General features: G+C 40.8%; 1 protein-coding gene across 2 annotated transcripts in view; it reads right to left on the bottom strand.

Annotated features, from left to right (window-relative positions):
• Positions 1-12,625, bottom strand: part of LOC133635673 (protein phosphatase 1 regulatory subunit 36) — a 35,130-nt gene that overhangs the window by 17,916 nt on the left and 4,589 nt on the right. For both annotated transcript variants that reach the window (XM_062028911.1, XM_062028910.1), the window contains exons 7-8: positions 6,277-6,426; positions 6,000-6,042 (exon numbers count right to left, since the gene is read on the bottom strand). In XM_062028911.1, coding sequence (XP_061884895.1) covers positions 6,000-6,042; positions 6,277-6,426 — 193 coding nt within the window. The remainder of the gene's footprint in view (positions 1-5,999; positions 6,043-6,276; positions 6,427-12,625) is intronic.

Raw genomic sequence — 12,625 nt, 5'->3', positions numbered from 1 at the left:
ATATATATATATACATATATATATATATATATATATATATACATATATATATATATATATATATATATATATATATATATATATATATATATATATATATATATATATATATATATATATATATATATATATATATATATATATATAAATGATACTAAACAATACCAATTAACTAAGGAAATGGAGTGTGTGTCAAAACCCAAGAGTGTGTGTGTAAGGCTATGTGTAAGGTTAACTGAAGTGTGTGTTACCAAGTGTTGTCCAGAGCGAAAGAACAAGGAAGTCTGTGGGGAAGGCAGATGATTCAAGGCAGGAGAGAAGAGACAAGGCCCGGGTCCAGGCGAGGGTCGTAAATCGAGGAAGGCTGTCCAAAACACAGGGGAAACCACGGGATATCTCAAAGGGGAAGACTCGGGAAGGCAGGTACACAAAGAGGGAACTAAGTTCCTGCATGGATCCTTGGGTCCACTGGTCCTTTATCCAGCTCGCCCTCATCAGTCCCAGGTGTGCAGATTGCCGATTGTCTGCAGGCTTGTCGCTGCGTGGGCGTGCTGCGCTCAGCGTGAGCGGGGGCGTGTACGTGCGAGCAGCCAGAGGAGGAACTGTGACACGGGAGGGAAGCGCCGTGACAGTATGTGCGTGTTGGATGAATCCTTTGTCAGACCAAAGGGGTAAGGCGAGAAGGTCGGGGGCTGGAGAGAGGCGACGAGGTCCGTGTCCAAGGTCGAGGATCGAGGGAGGCAGTCCAAAATCCGGTGGTAAGTCGAGGCACACAGCTCGATAACGGGCAACAGAGGGAACAACACTATAATAGATCTGACTTTTTGGAGAGACCCAAAGTGCTTCACACTGAGAACCCATGATTCATTTACTCCACAGCACACAACTCAAATGAAGACACTTACTGATCATGATTGCAGCCCAAAAAATCGTAAGACAGCATCTGTGTGAAAAATGCTGAACGAACAATTTTTGTGCAGATTTGGACATTTTATTGGCTGTAGTCTCAAACGTTTGCTCAGTGAATGAAAAGCCTGTTTGAGTTGAAATGCATACTGACAACTTTTATATTTTGCACCTCTTTCTTATTTTTTCATACTTTTACGCGACTTACAATCTCATTACAATCCACCAGCCCAATGTTTGCTTTCTTCACCAATTCTCCTGACTAGTAATTTCTTTTATCATTACGGAGGCAACACATTCTCACGTGAATTTGGCATAAGAACTCAGCCTCAACTTCTCTTCCTGTGTTCTCAAAAGGTCACAAACTGTTATTCCTGTCCAACAGAAGGCAATAAGCTGGCACAGCTGACATGGCATTTCCCTCCCTGTGCACCCACCTGTCTAACCCAAGAGAGCCTGTCAAAGCAAAGTACCTACAGTCGTGGTCAAAAGTTTGCATACACTTAACCGGTACTTGCCTCACCTTTTCTCCTCCAAACATATTGCTGGGTGTTGTGGCCAAACAGCTCAATGTTTGTTTCATCTGACATCACATGGACAAAGATAAGACCTTCTGGAGGAAAGTTCTGTGGTTTGAGCTGTTTGGCCACAATACCTAGCAATATGTTTGGAGGAGAAAAAGTGAGGCCATTAATCCCAGGAACAACACTCCTACCGTCAAGCATGGTGGCGGTAGTATTATGCTCTGGGCCTGTTTTGCTGCCAATGGAACTGGTGCTTTACAGAGAGTAAATGGGACAATGAAAAAGGAGGGTTACCTCCAAATTCTTCAGGACAACCTAAAATCATCAGCCCGGAGTTTGGGTCTTGGGCGCAGTTGGGTGTTCCAACAGAACAATGACCCCAAACACACATCAAAAGTGGTAAAGGAATGGCTAAATCGGGCTAGAATTAAGGTTTTAGAATGGCTTTCCCAAAGTCCTGACTTAAACGTGTGGACAATGCTGAAGAAATAAGTCCATGTCAGAAAACCAACAAATTTAGCTGAACTGCACCAATTTTGTCAAGAGGAGTGGTCAAAAATTCAACCAGAAGCTTGCCAGAAGCTTGTGGATGGCTACCAAAAGCGCCTTATTGCAGTGAAACTTGCCAAGGGACATGTAACCAAATATTAACATTGCTGTATGTATACTTTTGACCCAGCAGATTTGCTCACATTTTCAGTAGACTCATAATAAATTCATAAAAGAACCAAACTTCATGAATGATTTTTGTGACCAACAAGTATGTGCTCCAATCACTCTATCACAAAAAAATAAGAGTTGTAGAAATGATTGGAAACTCAAGACAGCCATGACATTATGTTCTTTACAAGTGTATGTAAACTTTTGATTACGACTGTATGTGAGGTCAGCAGCTACAAAAATTTTTTGCATATTCTTCATGTTTTTAGCCGAAATTTACTTTTATTTTTTATATGTATTACAGAGCACTATTTGACTAAGTCTTCATGTCCACTAAGACCTCAAGTCCACTAAGTCTTAATGTATGCCAAGTTTTCATGTCCACTGCCTCCCTCAGATCAAGTTTGAAGCTCTTCCAAAGGTTGGAATTGAAAGTCTCTCTTAAGGAAAGTCTGCCAGCATCCTCCCCCACCATATGAGTCGACGACCACCAGGTGTGACACTCAGGTTCCTAGTCTAGGCTCTAGATCTAGTACTACACCTAGTACTGTACTCCTAAAACAATCTTAGTGGTTAATTTTACTGACTCTTAATCTCAGTTAGGTCGATTGGTAACTCAATGTTATGTTTTAAAGGCCTACTGAAATTGTTTTATTTTATTTAAACGGGCATAGCAGATCCATTCTATGTGTCATACTTGATCATTTCGCGATATTGCCATATTTTTGCTGAAAGTATTTAGTATAGAACAACGACGATAAAGTTTGCAACTTTTGGTCTCTGATAAAAAAAAGCCTTGCCCCTACCGGAAGTAGCGTGACGACACCGGAGGAAGGACTGCTCATATTTTCCTATTGTTTACACCAGTAGCGAGAGAGATTCGGACCGAGAAAGCGACGATTACCCCATTAATTTGAGCGAGGATGAAAGATTTGTGGATGAGGAACATGAAAGTGAAGGACTAGCGTGCAGTGCAGGACGTATCTTTTTTCGCTCTGACCGTAACTTAGGTACAAGGGCTCATTGGATTCCACACTTTCTCCGTTTTCTATTGTGGATCACGGATTTGTATTTTAAACCACCTCGGATACTATATCCTCTTGAAAATGAGAGTCTAGAACGCGAAATGGACATTCACAGTGACTTTTATCTCCACGACAATACATCGACGAAACACTTTAGCTACTGAGCTAACGTGATAGCATCGGGCTTCACTGCATATAGAAACAAATAAGTCCCTGACTGGAAGGATAGACAGAAGATCAACAATACTACCAAACTCTGGACATGTAAATAAACGGTTAATGCTTTCCAGCCTGGCGAAGCTTAACAATGCTGTTGCTAACGACGCCATTGAAGCTAACTTAGCTACGGAACCTCGACAGAGCTATGCTAAAAACATTAGCTCTGCACCTACGCCAGGTCTCATCTGCTCATCACAACCCGTGCTCACCTGCGTTCCAGCGATCGACGGTACGACGAAGGACTTCACCCGATCACCGATGCGGTTGGCGGCCCGGAGACGGAGTAAGTCAAGGTGAGGTCGCTCGGCTAGCGCGTCTGCTATCCTCAAAGTGCTCCTGGTTGTGTTGCTGTAGTCCGCCGCTAATACACAGATCGCACCTACAGCTTTCTTCTTTGCAGTCTCCATTGTTCATTAAACAAATTGCGAATGATTCACCAACACAGATGTCCAGAATACTGTGGAATTTTGGGATGAAAACAGAGCTTTTTTGTATTGGATTCAATGGGTCCGAATACTTCCGTATCAACCGTTGACGTCACGCGCATACGTCATCATATCTAGACGTTTTCAACCGGAAGTGTGGAGGGAAATTTAAAATTGTACTTTATAAGTTAACCCAGCCGTATTGGCATGTGTTGCAATGTTAAGATTTCATCATTGATATATAAACTATCAGACTGCGTGGTCGGTAGTAGTGGGTTTCAGTAGGCCTTTAACGCTGTCATTAGTTATCTCAATCAGCGGAATCCTGGCCTCAAAAGACCCTGGCTCACGCAGAGGGTAACACTGCTGGCTTTCAACAAGTGGTACTAGGTTCAAATCCCAGTCAGATTCAAATGTGAATTTCAGTCAGTATTTTATGTCACCTCCATCGTAGTTTACTGAGACAGGGTTACTGGAATCATGTCTTGATGGTCAAGACCGCTGGTTCCCAATAATGGGTACTGGGTTCGAATCCCCAGTCACGTTGATTAGTAACTTATAAAGCTACGGCTGTATGGCATCAGGACGACATTCATTGGGGGGTGTTTCAACTCCCCCACACAAAGTAATGTTACCGGTATGTGGTATTTGGTTAATGACCATATAGTAAATGGTAAAGATAATTGTCAAATGGTCAATGATAACACCTCAGGTCCCGGAGGTGGGTGGGAGTAGAACGTTAATCACTGAGGGCGTTGACCAATGAGCTCTCCTGGGTATGACAATTGGAAAAGGTTAATTGTAATTGGATAATTAAAACAAATAGTTAATTAAAATGTAATTATGATAATGATCATCATGTTAACATTATATGAGGGAGATTTTAGAAGAAATAAATATTTTACATATATTAGCTGCACCGGACTATAAGCCAGTATGAAAGATTTATGTCGATGTTTATTTACATACCTTAATTGTTTTCAAACAGTGCCTGTTCCACGAAAGTAAAATGGCAAACAAAACAGAAGCCATTGTCATGGACCCACTACCCACTGTAATTTCCCCTCGGGGATTAATAAAGTATAAACTGAAGTTTAGAGGTGACAGAGCTTTCGCCGCTGCTGCTCCCAAGCTCTGGAACGACCTACCTCTGAGTGTTGGACAAGCCTCCTCTCTTCCTGTTTTTAAATCTCTCTTAAAAACATACTTTTATTCCATGGCTTTTAACACTGAGTGATATCCATCCTGCAATGGTGTCCCATAATACACCTGCTGTGAACCTGTTTTTATGTTTTATTTATTTTATTTTATTTATTTATTTTTTATCGTGTTCTGTTTGTGTTGTGTTGTGTTGTGTTTGCTCTGTACTCGTATTATCTTTTAACCTGCCCATTGTACAGCACTTTGGCTACCCCTGTGGTAAATATTAAATGTGCTTTATAAATAAAGTTGAATTGATTTGATTTGATTATTTCTGATCTGATCTGATCTGCAGAAGTTAGCTCTCCAATCAGCTAAACAGACTCAATAACTCCACGGTGACATTTTGGTGAATTTACGAAAGTGAAACAATACAATATGAACGCCGTTGTAAGTTGATAAAACTGACACAGACGCTTGTGAACGTGTTAGCCTATTCCCTAATGCTAACGACGCTGGCTTGATTACATTACAATAGAACATACAAATATGCATGAAAACACTCATAGAAACATCACACATGGGACGGTTACGTAAAATTGTTTTAGTTATATTGTAAAACTTACAAACGTTGCTTGGAGTGATGAATGAATAATTATTTCAAGCAGAAACGCTGTCGATAAATACTTCCAGTTCAAGGAACGAACCAGGAAGTACATTTTCAACCCGCCGCAACTGCAGTGAGCGAACTCGTCTAAAAGATGGCACCATAGCACGAACAATAACACACCTTTTCAGTGTCTCTGTCGGTGTAATATGAAAACTATTTTTTTAATACCAAACATTATGGCAGTTAGCGTAGAAAAATCCATAAATTAGCCGCACCGTTTTTTAAGCCTCTGGGTTCAAAGCGTGGGAAAACAGTAACAACTTATAGTCTGGGAAATAGGGTAATTCTCTCAGTGTTTTTCTTCATGCACAGTGGTAATAATTCATGGGAGTGTGTCATAACAAGACGTCATAAGACATATGTACTTCGAAAAAGTACATTCATCAGTTTTGTGTTGTTTTTGTAGCAGATGACTCTGAAGTACACCTACCGCATGCAGAAGCCATTCATTTTTGCTCACTCCCATCTGGCCCCTGGACAGACGCACAAAAAACATTATTTGTTGTTATGAAATGACAACATAAACCAGCATGTGTTGGATGGCTACCTTGAGATCAAATATGGGTGTTCTTGTAAAAGACCAAGATAACAGCTAATATTGAGATCGCAACAATGACTGCTATTAAAACTCAAAGGCAACTACTACTGTACAGACAACAAGGAGCAAAAGTAATGAATACCAGTGGAAAACAAACATCTCATCTTACTTCTGAAATGCTGCGTGCGAATGCTGCATGCCTTGAGCCACAACCAGGTCCATGGTCAGACTGAAGTAATGGACAGCCAGTATCTTCTGGGCAATCTCCTTTTTAGCCTGGATCTCTGCCACCTTCTGATGATCGGTGTTTGTCTCCAAACTAGCAAATTTATAGTGAAAGAGGGCAGTGATTATTATGGCGGAGAAAGAACATAAAAAACCAGCCTGTGAGATCTATAATCACTATAGAATAGAATCATTTTATTCCCATTAACAAGGAAATTAGGTGCCATCCATCAGTGTAGTACAAGTAAAAATAAAATTTCTTGGGGTTATGGCAGAGATTCTCAAACTGTGGTATGCATACCACTAGTGGTAAGCAGGGTCTGTCCAGTGTTACGCCAATGAATCGATTGAATATTCAAACACTGTTAGTTACTGTTCAAACTATGTGTAATGACGTTACAGTGGCAGAAAATATTAATGCTTTGTTTTTAATTAGTATTTGGGCCCAATACGCTACTGTATTTTAATGGTGATCATTATGGTGGTACCTGGCGAGCCAAGTGTTTTCTGAGAACCACTGGGTTATGGTATTGGTTTATTTCGAACATGCATACTGTCAGGAACTCGCATGGCTGCAGTATTGTGACCCCAAGATGCAGGAACCAGGAGAGTGAGGATCAGGTAAGATGATTTTAATATAATTAAACAGAGGAGAAAACAGTCTTCCATGTAACAGTTCAACAAACATAAATCAATCCTCGAACACTGATAAAACGGCAACCAAGGTAATCAAAAAGGTCAACCAACGAACAAGATTTCTCTATAGAATCTCCTCTCTGGTCAACAAAAGCACCATGAAGATTCTAGCGGGAACTCTCATTCAACCCTTTTTCGATTACCTTCTGGTACTCCAGCACCACCAAAACCCTCAAATCTAGACTCCAAACATCCCAGAACAAGTTGGTCAGGTTACTTCTTGACCTCCACCCCAGATCACACCTCACTCCTACCCACTTCTCCAAAGTGGGTTGGCTCAGGGTGGACAGAGTAAAACAACTTGCACTGAGCCTAGTCTATAAAATTCGCTACACCTCCCTGATACCGAAGTACATGTCAAACTACTTCCATAACGTAAATGACCGCCATAACCACAACACTAGGGGGAGCTCCACAAACCAGGTTAAACCCAGATTCCGATATAACAAAGGTCTTAACTCATTCTCCTTCTATGCCACATCAATATGGAATGCACCCCCAACAGGTGTAAAACAAAGTGCATCTCTATCCTCCTTCAAAACCGCACTAAAAGAACACCTCCAGGCAACTACAAACCTAGACTAACACCCTCCCCCCACCACATCCCACCTCCCCGGATTGTAAATAATCAAATGTAAATAATCAAATGTACAGTATATACTTGTTCTTATGCTTTCTGAACTCACTATGTTCACTGCTCGCTGTACATATCCTACCAAGTCAGACCTACACTGTTTCAATGTCCATTTCTCAGATGATATAATTGTTGATGACTGAAGTGCTGATATCAACCAACCCTAACCACCCCCCACCCCCCACCCCCCACCCCCCACCCCCGCCCCAACCCCCTCCACATCCCACCCCCCGGATTGTAAATAATGTAAATAATTCAATGTATATACTCTGATGATTAACTTGTGTGATGACTGTGTTATGCTGATAGTATATATTTGTATCATGAATTGATTAACGTGGACCCCGACTTAAACAAGTTGAAAAACGTATTCGGGTGTTACCATTTAGTGGTCAATTGTACGGAATATGTACTGTACTGTGCAATCTACTAATAAAACTCTCAATCAATCAATGAGGAACGCACGAGACAGGCATAAATAGAAGCATGTTGATTGGCACCAGGTTTGGACCGGCTGCCAATCAACAGCAGGTGAGGGGAAAACAGTGCTTAGTGGGACAAGCAGGAAATGGGAAAAAAAATAAGAGCACTGATAGGAAATAAACACAAAACAAGGAAGCACAAACAGAAATGAAGTGACAGATCGTCACACATACAGTTACAATATGGTACATACCATATTTCTAGTTTCTCTTTACATGTCTGTAGGAGTAGGAAGGAAGATAAGGGAAATGTGGTTTGCATAGAGATGGGCCATTCCCCCGAATCGGTGCAGTGCGTACCAGTGACGTGCAGTCACTAGAGGCAGGTGAGGCCCCGCCTCACCTGCCATCATGGAAAGAAAAAAAATGTAAAAAGAAAAAAAATTAATTAAATCGTTTTATGTATCCAGTGATTATACTATAAAGTTATTTTCCATTTAACTTTACCAGTTTTAGATTATTTTTATTCAAAATCGCTGAATTTTCACATTTGCCGTTCAAATACTCAGAAGAGACTTGCGGTGATCAGCAGCCAGTTGAGGCACGTCACTCATTTGTGCCTCAACATGTATTGCAGACTCGGCTAACTGCTGGCCTGCTGTGCAGTGAGACCGTATTGCTATATGAATTATATTATACATTTCCATAGTTTAGTTGGCTGAGGTATATAATGTACAGTGTATTTTGTCAACAACTGTATGTGTGTAACATATTTCTTGTGCTGAGCGATCATAAAACTGCTGCGAAGACGCACTGGCTGAGGCTCGCAGTAATCCCGCCTCCTTGTGCCGGTTAATGCACCCCCGCTGCATGTTATATCAACTAAAGCCCACACTTAAACTTTCCACGTGCAAGATTGAATCTATTGTAACTTATTTTTATGGGCTTTCCTCTTTGTGATGTTAATTCCTGTTACACGCTGTTATACAGTATATGCCTTGCGCTCTTATTTTGAAGGCGCTAAGAAATGTGTCCTCTGCATTTGACCCATCCCTCGATCACCCCCTGGGAGGTGAGGGGAGCAGTGGGCAGCAGCGGCTCCGCGCCCGGGAATAATTTTTGGTGATTCAACCCCCAATTCCAACCCTTGATGCTGAGTGCCAAGCAGGGAAGAATGCTGGTATGAGCTTTTAAACATAACCCGTTAACTGCTGCCAATCAAATGGTGAATAAGATACTCTTTAGGGTTCATATGTTTGTAAATCTGGCTGTGATGAAGTCAGTGCCTCACCAGCCATGAACCTCACCGCACGTCACTGGTGCGTACCCTAAGTGTGCTGCACATTGCATATTTAATAAATATAACTTATGATATTAATTCAAACTACCCTGAACACTGTAAAAAAAATGGCATTTGTTGCCTCTCCCTGCTTCATGTCAGACTTTACCATGAAATATAATAATTTCTTACAAAATTATATTGCTCCTTATCCCAATCTTACTTCATAAGAAAAAAAAAAAGTTAAAATTCCCACTTAAATTATTTTCATGGGTTTTTACTCGGTCTTGTTACGCTAACACAGTGTTTCTTAACCATAGCGCCGTGTATAGGGAGAGTATGGCCAACTCGGTTTTGAAGTTTGAAGCAAACATGGCGCTCTGTAGTCTCGTGAGGGGCTTTTGAACAATCATTTAGGAGATCCTCTGGCCATAATCTCTCAGACTGGCTACCAACTTTGAAACTGAGTTGACCTTACTCTCTCCATACACGGCTCTGCGGTTGTTGTGCCACAAATGTCCCTAAGAAGGCCACCAAAAAATATCAGTTTCTCAGCTGTGGTCTGTATGGGCCGCAGTAATACTCAGTTGTAATACACTTTTCCACCACTTGTGGCAGTAATGACAACGACAAAACAAACAGAAGAAGTCCAAAGCTAATTTTCTTTGAGAAGTTTCTTAAGCACAAATATTATGGTGAAGCTGGACTTAAATGTTATTGACATATTATCTTTACTTATAGTATTATTATTATTATGAATAATAATAATTATTAATCTAGTTAGAATTTATTTATTTTAGCACAGCATAATTGTATGTGTTTATTTTTTATCCGTTTTTATTAGTCTCTTCTTTTCCAATACATTAGATTAGTATTTATTTTTGTAATCCGCCTGGTCTACGCCTCAATAATATTTTTTGTGATTAACACATGGTTTCATGTCATTTGATAAGGTTTTCCCTATTAAACTGTAATTAGGTTGGATATGATTATTGAATACAATTAAAATCAAGAGTTGGAATACTAATTAAGTAATGGTATTTGAGTGGGCCCCGAGCCCCTCTGTAGTGGAAAAGTTGATTTTTCAATGCTTTTAAAGATGTGTTCAGTGTAGATATTAAACAAGGATGGGGATAGAACTTATCCTTGTTGCACACCTCTCTTTATATGCATTGCATCAGATAAGCTCAAATTGTATGTATATGCTTTTTGTGTCTAGTGTAATTGTATGGTAATTTTGATTACTGAAAAATTTGGAATATTCTACAAGTCACATGATCCACGGGAAATTGTATCCTTCAGATCCTTGCCATGAATGTTCTGTACATTTCATGATATTTTTGGGACAGCGTGGCGAAGTTGGGAGAGTGGCCGTGCCAACAATCTGAGGGTTACTGGTTCAATCCCCACCTTCTACCATCCGAGTCACGTCCGTTGTGTCCTTGGGCAAGACACTTCACCCTTGCTCCTGATGGGTGCTGGTTAGCGCCTTGCATGGCAGCTCCCGCCATCAGTGTGTGAATGGGTGAATGTGGAAATAGTGTCAAAGCGCTTTGGGCTCCTTAAAAAGGGGTAGAAAAGCGCTATACAAGTACATCCCATTTACCATACTTAGACTTAGACTTCCTTTTATTGTCATTCAAATTTTAACTTTACAGTACAGATAAGAACAAAATGTATTTCATTTCAACTATGACTGAAACCTCAGCCCAATCTTGTTGGCAACCTAAATTATCTGCAATGTTATTTTTTTATTTGTGTTGTTGTTGTTGAATTGCTTTAAAGGCCTACTGAAACCCACTACTACTGACCACGCAGTCTGATAGTTTATATATCAATGATGAAATCTTAACATTGCAACACATGCCAATACGGCCGGGTTAACTTATAAAGTGCAATTTTAAATTTCCTGTGAAACTTCCGGTTTAAAACGTCTATGTATGATGACGTATGCGCGTGACGTCAATGGTTGAAACGGAAGTATTCGGACACATTGTATCCAATACAAAATGCTCGGTTTTCATCGCAAAATTCCACAGTATTCTGGACATCTGTGTTGGTGAATCTTTTGCAATTTGTTTAATGAACAATGAAGACTGCAAAGAAGAAAGTTGTAGGTGGGATCGGTGTATTAGCGGCTGGCTGCAGCAACACAACCAGGAGGACTTTGACTTGGATAGCAGACGCGCTATCCGACGCTAACCGCCGACCGCATTGATGATCAGGTGAAGTCCTTCGTCGCTCCGTCGATCGCTGGAACGCAGGTGAGCACGGGTGTTGATGAGCAGATGAGGGCTGGCTGGCGTAGGTGGATAGCTAATGTTTTTAGCATAGCTCTGTGAGGTCCCGTTGCTACGTTAGCTTCAATGGCGTCGTTAGCAACAGCATTGTTAAGCTTCGCCAGGCTGGAAAGCATTAACCGTGTAGTTACAGGTCCATGGTTTAATAGTATTGTTGATTTTCTGTCTATCCTTCCAGTCAGGAGCTTATTTCTTTTGTTTCTATCTGCATTTAAGCACAATGCTATCACGTTAGCTCAGTAGCTAAAGTGCTTCACCGATGTATTGTCGTGGAGATAAAAGTCACTGTGAATGTCCATTTCGCTTTCTCGACTCTCATTTTCAAGAGGATATAGTATCCGAGGTGGTTTAAAATACAAATCCGTGATCCACAATAGAAAAGGGAGAAAGTGTGGAATCCAATGAGCCCTTTTACCTAAGTTACGATCAGAGTGAAAAAAGATACGTCCTGCACTGCACTCTAGTCCTTCACTCTCACGTTCCTCATACACGAATCTTTCATCCTGGCTCAAATTAATGTGGTAATCGTCGCTTTCTCGGTCCGAATCGCTCTAGCTGCTGGTGTAAACAATGGGGAAATGTGAGGAGCCTTTCAACCTGTGACGTCACGCTACTTCCGGTACAGGCAAGGCTTTTTTTATCAGCGACCAAAAGTTGTGAACTTTATCGTTGATGTTCTCTACTAAATCCTTTCAGCAAAAATATGGCAATATCGTGAAATGATCAAGTATGACACATAGAATGGATCTGCTATCCCCGTTTAAATAAAAAAAATTCATTTCAGTATGCCTTCAATGTGCTTACTGCTTAGTGTCAACATCCCAGCAGGCACAAGACATTAAAACAACTTGTTGAATTACAAACGTTTGTAGGTCCTGAGGTTGAGCAACTCAAACCTAACGTAGAAACAACATACTTTTTGACAACGTTTAATCAATGTTTGGTTCTGACATTGATTTGAC

The sequence above is a fragment of the Entelurus aequoreus genome, linkage group LG20, assembly GCF_033978785.1.
Source record: "Entelurus aequoreus isolate RoL-2023_Sb linkage group LG20, RoL_Eaeq_v1.1, whole genome shotgun sequence".
In the NCBI taxonomy this organism is placed as follows: Eukaryota; Metazoa; Chordata; class Actinopteri; order Syngnathiformes; family Syngnathidae; genus Entelurus; species Entelurus aequoreus.
The sequence above is the reverse complement of the archived record's forward strand: the minus strand, read 5'-3'. Positions and strand labels throughout refer to the sequence as shown.